The sequence below is a fragment of the Apium graveolens genome, chromosome 3, assembly GCF_009905375.1.
Source record: "Apium graveolens cultivar Ventura chromosome 3, ASM990537v1, whole genome shotgun sequence".
NCBI classification, from domain to species: domain Eukaryota; kingdom Viridiplantae; phylum Streptophyta; class Magnoliopsida; order Apiales; family Apiaceae; genus Apium; species Apium graveolens.
The window spans coordinates 9,101,223-9,123,723 of NC_133649.1; the positions used below are offsets into that span (position 1 = coordinate 9,101,223).

Sequence of the window (22,501 nt, forward strand, 5' to 3'; positions counted from 1 at the left end):
GAGAAACGCTTTTGGTCTAAAAGTTGACGTTAGCAAAATCATGCCCCCATACTTTTGTAAAAAGTTGTTTTCAACTTTTGTACGAAATAACTATCAATTTCACCATCAAACCTTCTCAAAAATATTATTTTTATATATTATATCTCAAAATATGCATAAATTAAAAAAAATACCAAACAATCATCTAATTTTCGCGACAACATTTTTTTCTCGAACACTTTTTTCTCATAGCACAACCAGCACTCTCAAACGGAGCAACAATACCAAATGCCCCTTTTGACAAAATTTTTCCCCAGGAAAAGTACATGTAGATTTTTTTTTGAAAATAATCAACTTATTTTTTTTTTTGAAATAATATTAATCTTAAATTTCTATAATAAATACCAATTTATTGATTTCTTTTTTAAAAATATGATTTTTTACAAAAAAAACACCTAATTTGTCAAACATGGCCCAAGTTAGTTAGGTTTCTGGGCCAACTGGGTTACAGGCCCACATCTTCCGGGTTGAGTCCATTAAAAAAACCCACTTACACATTCATAAAACCTCCTCACCGCCACAAACCCTAGCTCCTCTTCTTCACTGTTTCAACTCGCTCAATTCAACTCAGGTACTTCAATTCAATCACTTGATATATATACAAACATGTTTTTTTTTTATAAATTAAAATTTGATATCATTTTTTTTGCTTCGTAGAGCGATGGGTAAAAAGAGGGAAAAGTCAGTGAATGTATCGGGAAAGCCAAAGCATTCACTTGATGTTAACAGAGACAATGGCGGTAGCGCATCTAAAAACAGCGCATCTAAAGGCGGCCGTACAGCTGCCACTGTACGGCGTCTTAAGATGTATAATACAAGGCCGAAACGAGACTCGAAAGGAACTATTCTGAAACATGATTTGCAGTCCAAGGACTTGCCGTCTACTCGTATTCAGCCTGATCGTCGTTGGTTCGGTATATAACGTTTTCGTTATTGCGTAATTGTTCGTATTTGTTTTAATTGGTGTGAATTGGATAATTTAATTTGTTTTTCGTAAAATTAAAGTAGTAGTTTTACTTAGAGTAGGCTTTCGTGGAGTGATTAAGTGATTATTAGTTACTTGTTTTAATTGATGTGAATTGGATAATTGTGTTTGTTTTACGTGTTAGTTGAAATAGTTTCACTTCGAATAGGCTGCGGTATTAATAGCTTTCGTGGAATGAATAAGTGATTAAGGAGTACATGAGCTCAATACGTCCCAACTTAATACTGTTTTGTCAAGTAGAATGCGAATAATGAGCTATGATGGTTAAGTTTGAAGTAGGTTATTCCAAAAACTGCCTTCTAGCTTCTGTGGGAAGTTAAGTGATGAAGGAGTTCATGAGCTCAATACATCCCAACTTAATGCACTGTTGACAAGTAGAATGTGAATAGTGAGAAATGATGGTTAATTTTGAAGTAGGTTATTTGATAAATTGCCTTATGTAACACATCTGAAGTAATAAAACAATATGCATATATTAATTGTATTCTAGTATTTACAATTATATTCTATTGTGATGGTACATATTGTAGAAGTTTGTAATTTTTTTTATAGATGTCTGAATTTCTTAGAATTTTATGTTTGCAATGATGTGGAAATGTGTAACGTTAATTGATGGACTTTAAAATACCTGGTTCTAGATATAAATGAATTTGTTCTTTTTTCTGTTAGAAATTGTTTCTTGTATGTATTGCATCAGAGAAATTAAGTCAGCCGGTCTTAATTTACTTCCTTCACTTGTAGGTAATACGCGAGTTGTTGGTCAGAAAGAACTTGAGGTTTTCCGGGATGAGCTGGAGACTCGCTTATCAAGCAACTACAATGTCATTTTGAAGGGCAAAAATTTGCCCATGTCGCTTTTAACTGACCATCAGAAGGTGAGATTTTTCCATATTTAAAGTTCTTAACATGGTTGTGCGGACATGAGCCTGAAATGTAGTTTCCCAATACCCTGTCGAGCTTGACTGCATTAGTACTTGTTTGATGTACTTGGTGTAATTATCTCCTGTGGTCCTGTAATATCTCTGATGTGCTCACTCCATGCTAAACTAAATTGTATGTTTTGATGTTGATTAAATTGGCGTCAAATTGGCTCATTTGAAATCGGTTTTTTGGTTGCTCCCGGTTCACGCAATCTAGTAGACATATGTTCCTCGAAACTTAACTTAGCACTTAACTTTTGATGCATTTGAATGCCATAGGTTACAGACATATTAATCCAGTGTTTTATGGTTAATGTCTAGTAATTTGTATCAATAGGAAAGTTTTAAATGTTCATGTTCCATGGTCATTTAGGCAAAAGAAATAGTCATCCCCATTTATAGTCACCCTTATGATTTGCGTAGTATCTTTCTATACTACATAGGAACTATAAAGTCCAATTATAAAAGATTGCATGGTTGATTTGCCGTATGTGACTTGGTTTTCTTTGTACATGTAGCAAGCACGAGTTCATCTTCTTGACACAGAGCCCTTCGCTGATGCATTTGGGCCTAAAAGGAAGCGGAAGCGTCCAAAGCTAGTGGTATCAGATTACGAGGCATTAGCCAAAAAGGCTGATGGTTCACAGGGTATAGACTTAAATCTTGTTAATGGATCCTAAGTTTGTACCTTGCACAATATAATGTGTACAGTTAATTATGTTGAAAGATAAATTTCGGTCAATAATGTACATGGTTTAGTTCTATGAATAATAATTGGTAAATTTTGTAGTGGCGATTATCACTATTTTGTGTCATTTTTTTGCTAAGTATTTTTTCTTCATCTTTAGATGCCTTTGAAGAGAAATATCCTTCCAGCGCCATCGAAGCAAGCGAAGATGGCTTTAGAGATCTTGTTCGGCACAATTTGTTTGAGAAAGGTCAAAGTAAGAGGATATGGGGAGAACTCTACAAAGTGATTGATTCATCTGATGTTGTTATTCAGGTTTGCTGTTTTAAGTAATCTTACTTTTCTATCTACAAAAGTTTCCTATATTCTTTTTTCTGCCAACAATGTGATATATTACTTGGTATACAGTAGATTAAATTATAGAATAACCTATCTGACATAAATACATTTGATTAAGCGGGACAGGATTAGTTCTTTTAACTTGCGTTGTTGGCCATGATAATGATTGTATAGGCTGGAAAATTTACTATAAATTTACTCATGTGCTTTACCTTTTCAAATTATTAAATGCTTTTGTATTTAACGTTAGCACTAAAAGTGACGAGGAAAAACAGAAAATACAGTATTCTTATGATGCAATGTACAGGTTTTGGATGCTAGGGATCCGCAGGGTACAAGATGCTATCACCTGGAGAAGCATCTGAAAGAAAATTGCAAGCACAAACATATGATTCTCCTTTTAAATAAGGTTATTGCTTGTTATTCTGCAGTAGAAGTATGGCCAGCTGTTTGTAGTTTTGCTTAGTTTGAAAAAGTATCAAACAGTTTTTCTTTGATTTTTCTAGTGTGATCTGGTTCCTGCTTGGGTAACAAAAGGTTGGCTAAGGGTTCTATCGAAGGAATATCCTACTCTAGCATTTCATGCAAGTGTCAACAAGTCTTTTGGCAAGGTAATTAGTTAACCAGTGTACTGTAGGCAAACATGTTTTACTAAAAAAATATATAAAGACGTGGGAGTGGCTGAAATACCTCGTATAAATATTAAGGAGTGTCCATAGTAGAAGTCGGAAAAAATACAAAAATGCCTCGAATAAATTTTAAAGACTGGCTAGAGTAGTTGTAGAAAAAAGAATCACAACTCCTTGTTAAGTAACTGTACAGGGTAGATTGACCCCATAGAGAAGTACATGTAAAGCAGTTTAATGTCTCCAGTAAGAGGCATATGTTTCCGGTTTACTGTCCTCTAACATGCTTATCTTTTACATTCTCTTTTCTCTAGTTTGTATAATTCAAAATTATTGTCATGTGGTTAAGTAGCTATTAGCTAAGCCTAAGATCCAATATACATAAGATATTTAGATAGTTTCTTAGGAGATTAAAAGTTAGATGGTTACAAACTTACAATAACGCGGATGATTTCATTTTAAACTTTAAACAAAGACAAAGTTATTTTAATTCTGGTGTTTACATTGTTATTAATTCCGTATGATTTACTACTTTTTAGGGGTCACTTCTATCAGTTCTGAGACAATTCTCCCGTTTAAAAAGTGACAAGCAAGCAATAAGTGTTGGATTTGTTGGATATCCCAATGTTGGGAAGTCATCAGTTATCAACACTTTACGGACGAAAAATGTAAGTCATATATTAGATTGTAGCTCATCTTCATTGTTATTTATGTGCCTGCATGTATCTAGAATGTTTGATGTATGTGGTTGTTTGCACCATTTGCATACTTAAATGTATCAAAGAACTTGAACTGTCATTGGATAGTAGAAAGAGTGACATGCCGAGCCTATCCCGTGAGGTCCCAGAAGTTTTATTGTTATTTTAATATTTCTGGTCTTATCTCTCGTAGATGCATCATTCTTCCATGCCATCTTGTTTGTATTTAAATTACTTGCTTTATTGGTTTCTGTCTTCATTAACTTGTTAATTGTGGTATGTGAACTTAATAGAGAAAATATTATGTCAAATTTAACAGGATATATTGTTATAATATATAAGAATTTTATGTGGTGTTTTTTATGGGGGACTTTTGATGAATTTCTAATACAATTCCTGAGAGAACCATTATATGACCCTTTCATGAAATCCTGCAACAAAACACGTTATTACTTTTCCAATATATATGTTTTAAGAAATCGATATAGCACATATTAATAGACCTCCTTGATATCACGTGGATCAGCTTGCATATTTTTTTACTGTGCTGTAGAATCCAGCATGTTGCAGTGTAAGTTTTATGTGATGTTTTATTATATTCTTGTTACTTTGCAATATTTTCACTTTTTCAGGCTGTGATTAGATGATGTAGCTTGTATTTGTTCTGTATTTACTTTCAATCAGTTGAGATAGTTGTTGAGTCCTTATTTGATATATGCAGTATATAACTTGGACCTGATTTTTTGTTTTCTTTATATTCATGCTGACTGCATGGTTCAATAGTGTAAGTTGACTTTATATTGTTCTATTTTCTGAATAAAGGTATGCAGGGTGGCTCCTATTCCCGGAGAGACTAAAGTCTGGCAATACATAACACTTACAAAGAAAATCTTTTTGATTGACTGTCCTGGAGTTGTTTACCAAAGCAACGACTCTGAAACAGATATTGTTTTAAAGGGCGTGGTATGCTATTATTTTGCTCCACTTCTTAATTCATACTTATCCCAACTTTTTCCAGTATTATTAAGAACTTTTTGTAAGTATGCAGCTAATGTTACCATGGTATAGTTGGATTTTACAGTTGCTAATTCTATGTAGATTGGCCACTTCTCATGTTATTTATGTTGCAATAATATGTGGTTTGGATTTCTGTAACCAGTAGAATTTAGTTTAGAATTTCTAGTGACTTCTTTGCTAAATAGTGAAATAGCTATGCCGACTCCACAGGTTGATCGGATAAGTATCTTTTTTTCCTAGGTACGTGTTACAAACTTGCCTGACGCTTCAGAGCACATCGGTGAAGTTCTGAGACGTGTGAAAAAGGAGCATTTAGAAAGAGCTTACAAGATAAAGGAATGGTATGTTGTGTATACTTTATGTACATATTTGTACATATGGCAAGTTCTGTGCTTGCCATATGTACGTACGTGTACAACTGGTTTGTAGTCATTGTGGCTCGAAGTTCTGAAAACCTTTAAGAAAGAAATGAGAAAGATACTTATAATTAAGATGTGAATCTTTTTATCTGCAAGCTAAAGTTGGGAAGAAATGACTGAAAATAAAAAGAATTCTCAATTCTATAAAAGTGTAATAAGCACAGACACAGTTCTTAAAGCTGTTTTTAAATTTCACTTGTCCATCAGGTTTTCAATTTGTTTACGATTTATGATAAAATAATCATTTGCTTGTATTGGCCTTTGTACAATGAGATTTTTTGGTATCCCAAGCACAGGAGAATACTTTTCATTACCAAGTTGATAATTTTATTTGTTGTAAAAATTTTGTGGTTACATTCTCTCATATACAGATCACAAGCTGGTATTCTAATCTGAGAATAATATCCTTTGTATGGTTATCAGGGAGGACGATAATGATTTTCTTGTCCAGCTATGCAAACTCACCGGCAAGCTCTTGAAGGTAAATTGATGGTCTGGTCTTTTTACTTGTATTTCTGTAGTTGGCAGTAGTTATATTATGGCGAGATAGTATTGCTGAAATATGACATGGTTTCAACTTTTTGTATACAAAGTAAGGTTTCCTCTTTAAATACCTAATGTGATGCAGGGTTTGGTAGTAAAAATTTTGCTACTCAATTATTAGTAATATTGACACCATCTTACACTGCTTGTTATGAAGCAAAGTTTGTAATTAGGACTCTTTTAGGTTTTTGTTATTGTACAGGAAAAAACATTGCCCATTTTAAGTTTAACATGGTAAACTCGGGAATGAGAATACTGAAGACTTGTACAAATGCTGAGAACCTAATTAGATATATAAGCCTAAAAATTGATTAGTATTGCAAGCCTATGACCCAAGTGTTTTCTGTGCATCCAAATTTGTAATTTCTTATATGAGATCTGAATTTCTAAAATCCTTTGGAGGCTCATTCAGACCATTTCAGAAAATGTCTGTCTATTGCTGTTTTGTAAGTAGATCTAGGTCAGGAGAGTTGGTAATGTTTTAATTTTTCCTCTCAAAAGATCATGCTATACATAGCAGTAGTAAATGTCTGAATCAGTTATGGTTTAATGGTTGTGTTACAGGGAGGGGAACCTGACTTGAAGACTGCAGGGAAGATGATTCTCCATGATTGGCAGAGGGGCAAGATTCCTTTCTTTGTGCCACCACCAAAGCTAGAAGAGGAGCCATCTACTGAACCTGCTGGACCAAGTGTGGAGCAAGACAAGGTGATAGATGATGATCAGCAGGCTGCAGCTAGAAAGGCCATTGCAGATGTAATTTCTTCACAGCAGCTAAAAGAAGTCCCCGTTCAAGAGGAGCTCTTTAGTGAAACTGAATTAAGAGGTGAAACAGCTGAGCAGTGTGAACCCACAGCATCATAAACTCATCAGGGGGAATCAAAATTTTATTAACAAAAATTACAGTAGTACATGTGTTTTTTCTTTTTATTCAGATTTCATAGAGCTTTACTTAATGCCATATTATAAAATTTTATGCAAGCACCAACTCGTATCTTTATTTATCTATACCGTCCTTATACATTAAAAGTTTTTTACTTAGTATCGTGGGGGTTATTTTTTTAATTTTTTCCAAAAATTAAATTCTGTATTGTGTGTAGTGTGTGTGTATGAGCCAGCGATGTGTGTGCTGTGGAAATTTATATTTTTAATGAATATTTATAAACCAATATACTTTCAAGTAAAATTATTCAAGAAATAGCTATAAATTAGTTTAATTATTAAGTTAATCACTAAATTGTGCTTAATGTATTAAATACCTATCGGTATTTGCTCAACCGCATCCAGTATATACCGTCTATATACTGTCTATGACAGTGTTTGGGGAGATTGTACTGTATGCAGATATGTGTGTTTAGGTATAAAGTGATGTGTGTTTAGGTAAAAAATAATATACAATGATACATATTATAGTACTACCAAATGTGGTACCATTTATTATGTTGGTGCAAAGTGATATACAAAGTTAGTTGGTGCCTTTAATTTCTTATTGTTTCCTTTTATTTTTATTATGTTGGTGCAAAGCGATATACAAAGTTAATTAGTGCCTTTTATTTTTTATTGTTTCCGGGATTAATATAGTTATTATGTTGGCTAATGTGTGTTTCCGGGAATGTGGCTTATTGGTGGTGTCTTTAGAGTTGCGTTGAAAAGCAACTGGTATAATAGCAGCGATAGGTGCTGCCCGAGTCCCGTTGTTTGTTATTTTCTGTCTCTGGAGTATTATTTTAGAAGATGAATTTAGGCAATCATATTATAAATAATATTTTCTTTCCTCGGCCCTAATAACTTCATAAATAACTACAATATTTTTGCAGTTTGTTTTTTATTTATTGTTAATGTTAATAGGGAGATGGAGGGGGGGAGATGGAGAAAAGAGAGATGTATGAATTGATGTAGAGAGAGGAGGGGGGAGAGAGACTGAGAGAGATGGTTGTTTTAGTATATTGTTATTTTATTGTTAGAGATAAGAGTGAAAGTGTACACATCTGAAGCACATGTATTTTCGTATAGTATTGTGAGTATGTTTTGCGATTTTGATAGAGATTTTGTTAGTACCTTTTATTTCTTATTATTTCTGGGATTAATATAGTTATTAGTTGGGTAATGTGTGTTTCCGATAATTTGACTTATTGGGTGGTGTCTTTAGAATTGCATTGAAAGCAACACCGTTAAAATAGTGGGTTTCGCTGCTACCCAAGTCCAGTAGTTTGTTACTTTCTTCCTCTTGAGTATTATCTTAGAAAATGAATCTGTAAACCTTACTAAAAATTTATTGAGCTTGTTTTGTTCTTTTCGCCCTTATTTTGTCGCTTAGCAGATAACGAGCCTGGTTGAAGCTCCCTATCAGCTTGCTCCAAATGGGATTTTGTGTTATAAACGACATATGAGCTCCAGTACTACTATCATATAAGATATGGACACATAAGTAATAATGCAAGAAGTTAAAGGGGGTAAAAAGGGTAGTTCAAAATAATTATGTAAAAAGGGGGTCCGGGGAGAATAGGGATTCATTCTAAAAGTATTATCGAGTTAGTAGTATTTAAGAGAGTCTTTCACCTCTCGAAGAGTTAGGCTAATACATCTTATTGTAAACACTGATATTTGTATTGTTATCATTGGAGCTGAAAATTGTGTTTATTATTGCGTGAGTAGTGAGTTCATAGCAAGTGGTATTAGAGTCATACGATTTTGACGGGAGGATGGGGCGCCACCGAGCAATCAACATCGAATAGAAGTGATAAAACAAATTATGGGTGATCTTCGTTCATTTATGACAGAGCAGATCTCAGTAGCCGTCAACGGAGCCACTATAGAGATGCAACGAACACTGATTGAGCAACTAACTCAGTCGATATAACAAGCTACCCAGTGTTTGGAGGATCGAATCGGTCGATTCAAAGAGAGACAAGATGGGTTGTTGAATGGAATGAAGGCAGAACAGGAAAAATTCCAATCAGAAGTACGTTCATCTCTATCGTCTCTAAAAATAGGAGAGGTGTCACAAAGATTGGTTGAAATGGTTGAAATTATAGGTCGTAATGGAGAAAGATGTACAGATCTGGGTCGAACTGGTGGGTCCGGATACGGGGCAGGTCGAATTGAAGGTAACGGGTCGGGTCATATTGGTGATTCCGGGTTGGGAATTTTTTTTTACTGATACTGGCGGCCATTCAGGGCAGGGTTACAATGAGGGAACTAATTGGCGATTTAAAAAGTTGGATTTACCAACTTTCGAAGGGCAAAACCTGGATGAATGGATTCTTAGAGCGGAAATATATTTCAATTTTTGTAGACTAAGTGAAGAATAGCAATCGGAGGTTGCAGTAATGTCATTGGATGAAGATGAACTATATGGTATCAATGGGAACATGGGCGCCGTTGACGGTGGGAAGAATTTAAAGGGATGTTGTTATATCAGTTCCGCTCTACGTCTTCAGGATGCTTTCACGAACAATGGTTAAATCATCACCAAACTGCAGGAGTGGTGGAGTATATGAGGAGATTCATTGAACTGATGGCGCCATTGATCAAGATTTCGGAGAAGATAAAAAAGGGGCAATACATAACAGGGTTGATGGAGGATATACGAGCCGAGGTCCGACTGTTAGGGCCACGTAGCTTAGACCATGCAATGGACCTTTCAGTGAAAGTGGAGGATAAATTCAGGAGCGGACTACATAGTAGCTACAACGGAGAAAATAGGCGAACCTGACAGTTGTCTTTCTATTCTGGTAATTACAACTACTCTTTTAGTCATAATTCTTTTGGATCAAGTAGTCCTTCGACTCGTACTACATCAGTTACTCCCTCACGCGACACGGGTTATCTTTAGTTGGCTAAGCCGGTTAGAGACGTTAAACGATTGACGGAGAAAGAGTTACAAATCAAAGAGAGAAATGAGAGTGTTTTAGGTGTGAAGAGAAATGGTTTGTAGGGAACATATGTAAAAGGGGGGAATTGAGTGTCATTTTAATGCAAGGGGAAAAATGGAGGATAAAGGAGGCGAACATGAGGATGGAGACACTATGCAGAGCTAGTTGGGGGAATTGGGGTAGATATCTTTGAATTCTGTAGTGGGAATCACCAGCCCTAAAACCATGAAGCTATTAGGGGAAATATCGGGTCATCAAGTGGTGTTCATGATCGACCTAGGGGCCCCACACAACTTTGTGTCGGTGGAAGTGGTGAAAAAAATTGGGTTACCACTTGTTCACTCAAAGGGATTTGATGTATCTTTAGGAACATGTGATGATGTCCAAGGTCAAGGAGAGTGCAAATCTGTTGTCCTTTATCTACAAGGAGTGACAATAATAGAAGAATATTTTCCTCTACAGTTGGGAAATTCAGACGTAATTCCGGGGGTCCAATGGCTCAAAAAATTCGGGACGGTGTCAACCAATTGGAAGACCCAAACGCTAAAATTGAGGTTAGGTGAGGACAATATAGCGCTGGAAGGAGATACCTTATTGGGCAGATCCATGACTTCGTCAAAGGCAATGGTTAAAATGTTTCGTAAGGGAGAAAATGGGTTTTAAGTGGAGTGCTACCATCTGGGTGTTTCTGCAACGCAGCGGAACACTAATAACAACAAGATGGGTGCCATTTTACTTGCAACCAATGCTAAAATATTTTACCGAGGTGTTTCACATGCCTCATGGACTTCCTCCACAAAGAGAACATGACCATGCCATTAACCTAAACGAGGGGACATATCCCATCAGCGTGTGTCCATACTGTTATCTCCAATCTTAAAAATACGAGATTGAAAAGTTGGTCTACGACATGTTGGAGGCAGGCATACACCATAATTTATATGATAATGAGAAGAAATGTGAGTTTGGGCAAGCACAATTAGCCTATTTGGGCCATGTTATATCGGCCTATGGAGTAGCAGCAACAGATGCAGAAAAAGTTCAGGCCATGGCCAACTGGTCGACTCCATGAAATGTAAAGGAACTACGAGGTTTTTTAGATTTAACATGTTACTACTGCAGATTTATTGTAGGTCATGCTTCAATTGCCAGGCCTTTAACTGATTAAACGAAGAAAGATAAATTTGGGTGGACGGAAGAGGCTTCCATGATATTTGATAGGTTAAAGGCTGCTATGATGCAGGCCCCAATATTAGCTATGCCAAATTTTACGAAAGAATTCATCCTTGAGACTGATGTTTCTGGATTTGGAGTGGGGGTTGTGTTACTCCAAGATGAAAATTCGATAGCGAACTATAGTAAGGTTTTGGGGATGAGGGCTCATCTCAAATCAACATACGAGAAGGCGTTAATGGCGATAGTCTTGGCGGTATTAGTATGGAGGCATTTTTTCTGGGGCAGAAAAACTATAATTAGAACTGACAAACAAAGCCTTATGTTTTTATTGGAATAACGAGCTGTAGGATTTGAGTATCAAGGGCGGGTCTGTAATTTGATGGGTTTCCATTTTGACATTCATTATAAGCCAGGGCCTACAAACAAGGTTGCATGTGCGTTATCTCGGGAGTTTCCAAGTGATGTTGAGTTTGGTTCGCTAATTTCAGCGAGAGGGCCGAAGTGTAAAGATATTCAAGCACTTATTCAGCATGACCCATTTGTACAACAGTTAACAAGTGATTTAAAAGCTGGCAATTAGGTGCCAAAAGGGTACCACCTCGATCATGACGTGCTGAAATATAAAGGAATAGTGGATAATTCCCAAGAACTCATCTCTGGTGACGACATTGTTGCATGATTACCATGATTCACCTATGGGGGGTCACTCAGGTAAATAAAAAACATATCAACATCCGGCTGTCAATTGGTACTAGCCCACCATGCGCAAAGAAACATCGAACATGTGCAAGCATGTGTAACGTGTTAGCAATAGAAAACATCTTCTCTGAGCCCAGCAGGCCTCCTCCAGCCTTTAGAAATTCCATATCAGGTCTGGGAGGATCTCTCCATGGATTTTGTGGATGGCCTCCCGAAAAAAAAGGGTAGATTTCATTTCGGTGGTGGTGGATCGTTTAAGTAAGTGCACACATTTTATACTACTAAAACACCCCTTTTACAGCATCAAATGTGCCTGAAATCTTTGTGCGAGAGGTAGTCCGTTTATATGGCTTCCCATCTACAACTGAATCGGATAGAGACAAAGTGTTTATGTCCTTGTTTTAGAGAAAATTATATAAACTCAAGGGAACTAAACTATGCCATAGTACAACCTATCATCCCCAATCGGATGGGCAGGCGAAAGTAGTTAACATGTCGGTTGAAACTTACTTGAGGTGCTTTATTACTGGACAGCCTAAAACATGAATGATCTGGTTACCATAGGTGGAATATTGTTACAACACAGCCATCATACATCGACGGGGGTTAAACCCTTCAAGGCGGTATATAGAATAGATCCACCGCAATTAGTCAAGTTTACACCAGGGAGCACGAGGGTGTCATCGCTTGATGATTAATTACTCGAAAGGGATGTGATGCTAGATGATCTTAAGGCAAATCTGGTTCGAGCCCAACATAGGATGAAATTACAGGAAGATTTAAGTCGAAGGGAGGTGGAATTCTAAGTGGGGGATAAGGTGTTGCTCAAACTGCAGTCTTATCGGAAACAATCACTGGCTAGACGTCCATTTGACAAGCTCAGTATCAGGTAATATGTTTTTTTTGAGGTAGTGCAACGAGTGGGAAAAGTAGCCTACAACTTATCACTTCCTTCTCATGCCAAGATTACCCCCGTATTTTATGTGTCATAGCTTAAAAAGGTTGTCGGAGAGAGCTCTTCAATTCTGCAGCTACCACCAGTCTTCATGTTTTTGGAAAGCAAACCCGAGAAAGTCTTGGGTATTTGTAATAAGGCATCAGGTGGTTACATTGATTCAGAGGTGTTATTCAAGTGGGAAGGGCTACCAGAAACTGAAGCCACATGAGAATAATTCTTCAATATTGCTAAGCGTTTTGTTGACTTTCACCTTGAGGACAAGGTGTCTCCTTCTGGCAGGGATAATGCTATAAACGACATATGAGCTCACGTACTAATATCATATAAGAAAAGGGCACAAAGTAATAATGCAAGAAGTTAAAGGGGTAAAAAGGATAGTTCGGAATAATTATGTAAAAAGGGGCTGGGGAGAATTGGGATTCATTCTGAAAGTATTATCGAGTTAGTAGTATTTAGGAGAGTCTCTCACCTTTTGAAGAGTGAGGCTAATACATCTGATTGTAAACACTGTTATTATTATTGTTATTATTGAAGTTGAGTATTGTGTATGTGATCAATTATGTATACATCAAAATAGTAATTATATTGGCTAATGTTTGTGGTCGTTTATGTATAGTGAAAAGAACAAAGGAAATTTTATTTATTGATGTCTTTATGTTAGATATATTTGATAATGTCATGGCTAATATGTTTTATGTTTAGATTTCAGATCTTATTTGAACAGAACAAATCAGTACTTAACTGATCAGTACTTATACTGGAAGTCAGAACTTAAGGTACTGGAAGTCAGAACTTAAGGGATATCAGTACTTATGTTATCAGGAGATAGATATCAGAACTTAAGTGCTGAAGGACGATCAGATAAGGACAGTAGCTGATTAAAGTTAAGAAGATCAAGATAAACATAAGAAGAGATATGCATGAAGAAGGAATTCCGTGAAGGATGGAATACTTGGAATAGAAGATATCTGATTGATATATTTTAGGAAGCAGAATTATATTCCATATCAATTAGCGAATATCTTGTAACTGTGTAGTATATAAACACAGAAATAGAGTTTACACTAGAGGTGTTATCATTATCGAGAATATTATTTATTATAACTCTAGAAGCTCTCGTGATATTTTGTTCATCACTGAGAGATAACAGTTCCAGATTGTAACAGAGTTTATTGTTTAAATAAAGTTTGTTTTCTGTTACATAAGTTCTTGAAGTTTGATTTGATTGTAATAAACACTGTATTCACCCCCTCTACAGTGAAAGTGTGACCTAACAAGTGGTATCAGAGCTATCTGTTAACACACATACAGTTAAAGATCCAAACACAATCATGTCTGACACAGAAACTCCAACTAAGCCTACCAAAACTGAGGAATCATCAAAGATATCAACTCAGAGTCGATATGAGACTATCAGAGTTCCCATATTGAGACCATCTGAATATCCCATATGGAAGGTAAGGATGACCATGTTTCTGGAAGCAACAGATCCAGAATACCTTGATAGAATCAGGGAAGGGCCTCACAAACCTACCAAGCTCGCTGTTGTAGTTGCAGGTGAAGCAGCAATGACCGTACCAAAGGAAAAGACTGATTACACTGCTGAAGATATAGCATCTATTGCTAAGGATGCCAAGGTACGTCACTTATTGCATAGTGCCATTGATAATGTAATGTCAAACAGGGTAATCAACTGCAAGACTGCTAAGGAGATATGGGATGCACTGGAGACAAGGTGTCAAGGAACTGAAACAGTTAAGAAGAACAGGAAGACAATACTCACTCAAGAGTATGAACACTTTGACTCTAGGACTAATGAGTCATTGACTGATGTATATGATAGATTTGTCAAACTCTTGAATGACTTGTCATTAGTAAATAAGGAGTATGATCTTGAAGATACAAACCTCAAATTCCTGTTAGCTCTTCCTGAATGTTGGGATTTGAAGGCAACAACAATAAGAGACAACTACAATCTTGATGAAACAACTCTTGATGAAATCTATGGAATGCTCAAGACCCATGAACTTGAGATGGAACAAAGAAGCAAGAGAAAAGGAGGAAAGTCAAGGACAGTTGCTCTCAAGGTTGAAGAGGAATCCCCCAAACCACCTTCCTCAAAGAAAGATAAGGGTAAAGCTCTTATCATAAAATCTGATACTGAGTCATCAAGTTCTGAGAGTGATGATGACTAAGATTCTGAAAGCTTGCCTGAAACTGATGCTGATGAGGAGATGATGAAGCTGTGTGCTCTTATGGTGAAAGGAATCACAAAGATTGCATACAGGAAGTTCAGGAAGGGAAAGATGTTTTCCAGGAAAGGCATAAGTTCTGATAAGAAGAATTTCAGAAGATCTGAAGGAAAAGGAGGAAAGTCTGACAGAGGAGATTACGCTAATGTTAAATGTTATAATTGTGGTGAGAAAGGCCACATATCTCCTGATTGCAAGAAGACCAAGAATGACAAAGGCAAAGCTCTTATCACAAAGCAGAAAAGCTGGACAGACACCTCAGACTCTGAAAGTGAGGAGAACTATGCATTGATGGCAAATGCTGATAAATCAAGTTCTGAGAGCAGTTCTGAAGCTGCTGAAACAAAGGTACCTCAGACTACTTATGCTTTTCATACTGATGATATTGATGAGTTGAGAAGATATCTTAAAACCATGTTTGTTAGTTATAGAGATCAAACTTTAACATGTGAAAGATTAACTTCTGAAAATATTGCTTTTAAGAAAAGAAATGATTTCTTAGAAAAAGAGTTAGTCATGTTTCATCAAACTCAGCAGGATAGAGATAATGCTTTTTATATTAGGGATGAAGTGCTAAAAATGAATGAATCTCTAAAAACTGAGTTAGAAAAGGAGAGAGAGATTATCAGAACTTGGACTAACTCTGGCAAAACAACTCAAAATTTGCTAAGCAGTGGAAACTGGAAAGAGGGTTTAGGCTATGGAGAAAATGAAAAAGGAACTGTAGAAATTAAGCCTGTTGATAAGCAAAAGCCGAAGTTAAAACTTGTTAAGTTTGTAACTGAAAAATCCGAAAATGAGAAATCAGAAGTTAAAAAGGAATTAGCTTCTGACAAACTAAAACAGGAAAAGACAGCTGAAGTTAACATAGGCTTAATGACGAAGAAGCAGCTTAAGCATAAGCTGAAAGATGTTAAGGATGCAAACAAGGTAAAATCACCTAGGAAAAACAGGAATGGAAAGGAAGGTGTGAATAAAAGCAATAACTATAAATCTGTTCCTGATGCTCCTAGGAAAGCATGTCATAACTGTGGAAGTTCTAACCATCTGGCTTCTTTTTGCAGGAAGAATAAGAATATTAACTCCTTATCTACAAAGTCAGGAGTTAAGAGTCAGTCTGTTAGATACAAACCACAAAATCCTTGTTTTCATTGTGGTAGTTTATGGCATTCCATTTATACTTGTAAGGAATATCATAGTTTGTACTATGATTATTATCAAATAAAACCTTCTTTAAAGAAAGTTTCTGTTGTTCCTTCTAGTATAAGGTCTGATAAGAAAACTGTTAACATAAAATCTGATGTTAAATCCGCTGCAAATGTTAACAAACCTAAAAAGGCCAAAGGATCCAAGCAAGTCTGGGTCCTTAAAACTAATAATTAGTGGTCTTTTTGATTGCAGGGCAACAGGAAAAATATTCTAGTTCTGGACAGTGGATGTTCAGGACATATGACTGGAAATAAGGCCCTGCTATCAGACTTTGTGGAGAAAGCTGGCCCAAGTGTTTCTTATGGAGATGGCAACATTGGAAAAACTTTGGGATATGGCAATATCAATCTTGGGAATGTCATTATTAAAGATGTAGCTCTGGTCTCAGGACTTAAACACAACTTACTGAGTATAAGTCAAATTTGTGACAGAGGTTATCATGTTGATTTCTTTGCAGAACATTGTGAAATAGTTAGTAAAACTAAAGGAAAAATTGTTCTGAAGGGATTCAGGCGTGGTAACATTTATGAAGCTAAGCTTTCAACAAGTTCTGATGGTTCTGCAATCTGTTTAGTGAGTAGAGCCTCAACTGAAGAAAGCTGGAATTGGCACAAGAAACTCTCTCATTTAAACTTCAACAAGATAAATGAACTGATCAAGAAAGATCTTGTGAGAGGACTGCCAAAATCAGTGTTTGTTCCTGATGGTCTTTGTGACTCATGTCAGAAGGCTAAACAAAGAAAATCTTCGTTCAAGAGCAAGACTGAATCATCAATTCTTGAGCCTTACTATCTACTTCATGTTGATCTATTTGGTCCAGTGAATGTCATGTCTATTGCAAAGAAGAAATATGCGTTGGTCATAGTAGATGAGTTCACCAGATACACATGGGTGTATTTCTTGCACACAAAAAGTGAAACTGCATCTATCCTGATTGATCATGTCAAACATCTGGATAAATTGATCAAAGATTCTGTGAAAATTTTGAGGAGTGATAATGGCACTGAATTCAAGAATTTGATAATGGAAGAGTTCTGCAAAAATCATGGAATAAAGCAGGAATTTTCTGCTCCTGGAACTCCACAGCAAAATGGAGTTGTTGAAAGAAAGAATAGAACTCTAATTGAAGCTGCACGAACAATGCTTGAAGAAGCAAAGCTTCCAACCTATTTCTGGGCTGAAGCTGTGCAGACTGCTTGTTTTACTCAAAATGCAACACTCATTAACAAGCATGGAAAAACACCATATGAGATGGTGAAGAACAAGAAGCCAAATCTCAAATACTTTCATGTATTTGGATGTAAGTGTTTTGTTCTCAAGACTCATCCTGAACAGCTATCCAAGTTTGATCTAAAAGCTGATGAGGGAATCTTTGTAGGATATCCACTTTCTACAAAAGCCTTCAGAGTCTATAATTTGAGAACAAAAGTGGTCATGGAATCTATCAATGTCTCTTTTGATGACAAGAAGATCACTGGACTTGAAGATTGCATTGATCATAATAAGCTGAGATTTGAAAATGAAGATTCATATTCTGATACCTCAAGTCCTGACAGTCTAAGTCCTGATACTGTAAATTCTGATGGATTAAACTCTGATGTTATTGAAACTGTGGTGACTACGTCAAAGGAAGATGCACCATTGCAGGGGAAGCATACTCAAGATTTTATCACATCTCAAGAAGCATCAGAACATACATCTGGCTCGTCAAATTCTGATTCGTCAAGTTCTGATAAGCCAAGTACTGACAGTGCTGAAAATCTAAATACTGAAGGATCCAACTCAGAGAGCATAGTTTCAGGGGGAGCATCAGAAAATGAAATCGAAGACAGCATGAATTATGGGGGAGCATCCAGTTCTAGAGAAAATCTTCCATCTGCAAGGAAGTGGACAAAATCACATACACCTGATTTAATAATTGGAAATCCTGAGGCAGGTGTCAGAACTAGAACAGGTACTTCGAATGAATGTCTTTACAATTCTTTTCTCTCTCAGTCTGAGCCAAAGAAAGTGGAAGAAGCTCTTCAAGATGCTGATTGGGTGCAAGCAATGCAGGAAGAGTTGAATGAATTTGAAAGAAACAAAGTCTGGACCTTAGTGCCAAGACCCAAGAATAGATCGGTTGTTGGTACAAAGTGGGTATTCAGAAACAAAACTGACAGTGATGGCATAATTGTAAGGAACAAGGCAAGGCTGGTTGCAAAAGGATATTCTCAACAGGAGGGAATTGACTATGATGAAACATTTGCTCCAGTTGCTAGTTTAGAAGCCATAAGGATATTCATGGCTTATGCTGCTCACAAAAAGTTTACTGTCTTTCAAATGGATGTGAAAAGTGCTTTTCTCAATGGAGAATTGGAAGAGGAAGTATATGTTGAACAACCTCCAGGCTTTGTAGATTCCAAACATCCAGATTATGTCTACAGGCTTGATAAAGCACTTTATGGACTTAAGCAAGCTCCTAGAGCATGGTATGAGACTTTAGCTCAGTTTCTTCTGGAAAGTGGATTCAACAGAGGAACTATTGACAAAACATTGTTCTATCTCAACCATGGCAAGGACTTACTTTTGATCCAGATTTATGTTGATGATATCATTTTTGGGTCTCCAAATGACAAACTTTGCAAAAAGTTTGCCAATCTAATGCAGTGAAGATATCAGATGAGTATGATGGGAGAACTTAGTTATTTTCTGGGCCTTCAAGTCAAGCAGAGTGAAGAAGGAACTTTTATTTGTCAATCTAAGTACACCAGAAACTTGCTGAAAAAATTTGGAATGCAAGACTGTTCAAGTGCATCCACTCCCATGGCCACTGCAACAAAACTGGATAAGGATACTGGTAATTCAGTAGATATTACTGATTACAGAGGTATGATTGGCTCACTTCTCTATCTAACTGCTAGTAGACCAGATATCATGTTTGCTACCTGTCTTTGTGCAAGATTTCAAGCAGATCCAAGAGAACCTCACTTAACAGCTGTAAAAAGAATCTTTAAGTATCTTAAAGGAACAGCTGATCTAGGATTATGGTATCCTAGAGAATCAGATTTTAAATTAATAGGTTACTCAGATGCAGATTTTGCAGGTTGCAAAATTGACAGGAAAAGCACAAGTGGAAGCTGCCAATTTCTTGGAGGCAGATTGGTTTCTTGGTATAGCAAGAAACAAAAGTCAATTTCCACATCAACTGCAGAAGCAGAGTATATTGCTGCAGGAAGCTGCTGTGCACAGATTCTCTGGATGAAGAATCAGTTACTGGATTATGGGTTAACATATTTCAAAATCCCTATTTACTGTGATAATCAAAGTGCTATTGCTATGACAGATAATCCAGTTCAACACTCTATGACAAAGCACATCAGCATCAGGTACCATTTCATCAGGGAACATGTGGATGAAGGTACAGTGGAATTGCATTTTGTTCCCACAGATCAACAAGTAGCAGATATCTTCACAAAACCACTGTGTGAAGCTACCTTTTCAAAATTGGTAAATGAACTTGGAATGATTTCAGGTTCTTTCTCTAAATCTGCTTAACCTTGTTCTATGTTATCAGACTTTATGATCAGTATTTACAGAATTAATCTCTTTGTATATTCTGTGCATTAATTGATAAATGTCTTCAAGTACTGACTGTTGTCTGATATATGTGTCTAAACTCTGATAAGTGATATGTCTGTTTCAGTAACTCTTCTATCCTATGAGGATAACTGTGCTAGATACTGACCTACTAGTCTTCAATAAACAAATGATCCCATGAAAGAAGTAGTTATTTCTGTGGAAATCTTATGACACAAGCAAATTCTGATAACTGAGCTTAGTTAAGTTTACTTTGTATATCTTATTACTAAGTCACAAATTAGAATAATGCTACTCATCTGTTTAAGTTCTGATTCTAGTAAAACTGCTGAATGTACTAAGTGCTGATAAACCTCACTTATCAAAAGAAGAAGAACAATAATCAAAGAATAATATCAGGTACTCCTTTGAGATCTAGAGTAAAAATGTGAAAGGGACGACCCAAGTGCATTGCTGGTATTAAGTAAATATGCATTAGAAAAGCAAAATATTTTCTTGGTGACTTTTCACACTCTATGATTACTGGAGAAATACTCTGATAATAGCATAAATTCTAATAAACAGTCGTGACTCACTTACACTGAGAAGCCTCTGTAAAATAGAATTTCAAAAGATGCATAAAATTAGCACAAAAACAGTAGAGGTGAACTCATGCATGAACTCATTTATCAGTAGGTTTCAGGATAATGACAGATCTTTAGCAAAATTTTAATTATGACTTACTTCTAAGATGTACTGAAGTAGATCAGACTTTACTCTTTGTCTGTTATTTAGCTTAATGCACACACACATCACTCCATATGAATGATGAAATTTCTGTGGTGGTCTATGTTATTTTAGATAAACAGTCATTGTGTCACTTCTGCACAAATTCTGAGGACAAGTTCTAGTTACACGTTCTGATGATTAATTTCTGACGTTCATAACTAAGAACTTGTATGAGTATTTACTAAGATAGATATTCCTTGTTCGAGTTAAGACATTATGTTCTGATGACTGTTAAGTTCTGGTATAGGTCTAAGTTCTGATTTTTCAGTCTAACCCTTTACTTAACTTATCTGTGAGTAAAATTTGGTAACAGTCTCAGATTAATTTCGAAATAATGAAGCTGAGAAGGCAACTTCTCAGAAGGATTCTGCAATTGGGGGTTCTAGGCTTCTCAAGAGGCTTAGACGTATGACTGTTCCTGCAACTCCCAAGGAATCCAAATCAACAAGGAAGTACAAGAAACAGAGGGCACAGAGGCCAGTTTCAGATGATGAGGAGGAAGCAGCTAAGGAAGGGGATCAGGAATCTCTGATCTCACAAGACAAGGAATTTGCTCCAGTCACTTCTTCTCCATCAACTCCATTTCAGGAACCTGTATCTGACAAGGCTAATTTACCTTCTTTATCTCTTGTTGATCCAGGCACAAGTGCTGAAATTGATATTCAGAACTTGGTTGTGCCTGAAATACTTTTCTTAGAAGCTCCAACAGCAAATAATCCTTCCACAACACCTGTTACTGATGCTGTTCAAACTCCTGAGTTATCACTAACACCTTCTCTGCATCAAGATGATGATCAGATTTTAGGTGAGCATCAGGATATGGCTGTTGATCAGAACTTAGTATCAGATCAGCTATTAGAGGATGTTGAAGCCTCCATTGCTACTCATACAGTTATCTTATCAGAAGATACTGATTCTTTAAGTTCTGATGCTGCAAATGTTGGAGATACTGGTGAAGCTGCTACAACTGTAGATGCTGATGCAGCAGGTCCTTCAGGACATACTCCTCCACTGACTCTTCCTAAGTCTGAACTGCTAAAGGAGTTTGTTATCAGGGATGCACCAGTACCTTGGAGTGAAACTCCTGCAGGACAGGAGTGGACTAAGGAATGGAACTCAGTTTCATGTGTTCCAAATGCTTTACATCTTGCTGAGCACTTGACTAAAGCTGATGAAATGTTAAATTCTGATGATTTTAAAACCCAGCTTAGAGTCACTGCGTTGAGTACTAAACATCTACAAGGTCTTCATTCCAACACTCATGCAGAGCTACACAAGATTCAGGAGAACTTTATTAAACAGGAACAAGTTTGGAAACTTGATAAGAAAAAGTTCTTCCAACCTACCATTGACAGGGTTGCTTATATTGAGAAAACTCAAGAGAAGCAACAAGCTCAGATTGATCAAATTCTGACAAATCAAGCTTCTCAGCAATCGCAACTTACTGAAATCCAGACCTCAGTGGAACTACTTATCTCTCTTTTATTACCTGCTGATGCCAAAAAGGGGGAGAAGGTAATTAAGTCCAAATGCAAAACCAACAAGTCACTGCAAGGACAGGATGATGGAAAAGATGACCAAGGAAACTCTGGAATGGGTAGTGGTCATAGTCGAGGTAGAAGATTTACATCAAGACAAGCTAGTCACAGAACAAGTTCTGATACTGGGAAAAGAATAAGTTCTGCTGCTGGTAAAAGGATAAGTTCTGATG

At 36.5% G+C, this 22,501-nt stretch overlaps 1 protein-coding gene and 1 long non-coding RNA gene across 2 annotated transcripts; both read left to right on the forward strand.

Annotated features, from left to right (window-relative positions):
* The first annotated feature begins 535 nt into the window (after nt 1-535).
* LOC141711609 (nuclear/nucleolar GTPase 2-like) lies at nt 536-7,280 on the forward strand. Its single transcript, XM_074514185.1, has 12 exons — nt 536-610; nt 697-953; nt 1,766-1,899; nt 2,463-2,592; nt 2,793-2,947; nt 3,279-3,380; nt 3,478-3,582; nt 4,137-4,265; nt 5,118-5,258; nt 5,553-5,653; nt 6,155-6,212; nt 6,839-7,280. Exons 2-12 carry the CDS (start codon nt 701-703, stop codon nt 7,136-7,138), a joined length of 1,608 nt encoding a protein of 535 aa, XP_074370286.1. The 5' UTR covers nt 536-610; nt 697-700; the 3' UTR covers nt 7,139-7,280.
* Nucleotides 7,281-8,380: 1,100 nt separating this feature from the next.
* LOC141711610 (uncharacterized) lies at nt 8,381-13,515 on the forward strand. The gene is made up of 2 exons (XR_012571415.1): nt 8,381-12,913; nt 13,017-13,515. It is a non-coding gene; the product is annotated as an uncharacterized LOC141711610 (long non-coding RNA).
* Nucleotides 13,516-22,501: the final 8,986 nt, after the last annotated feature.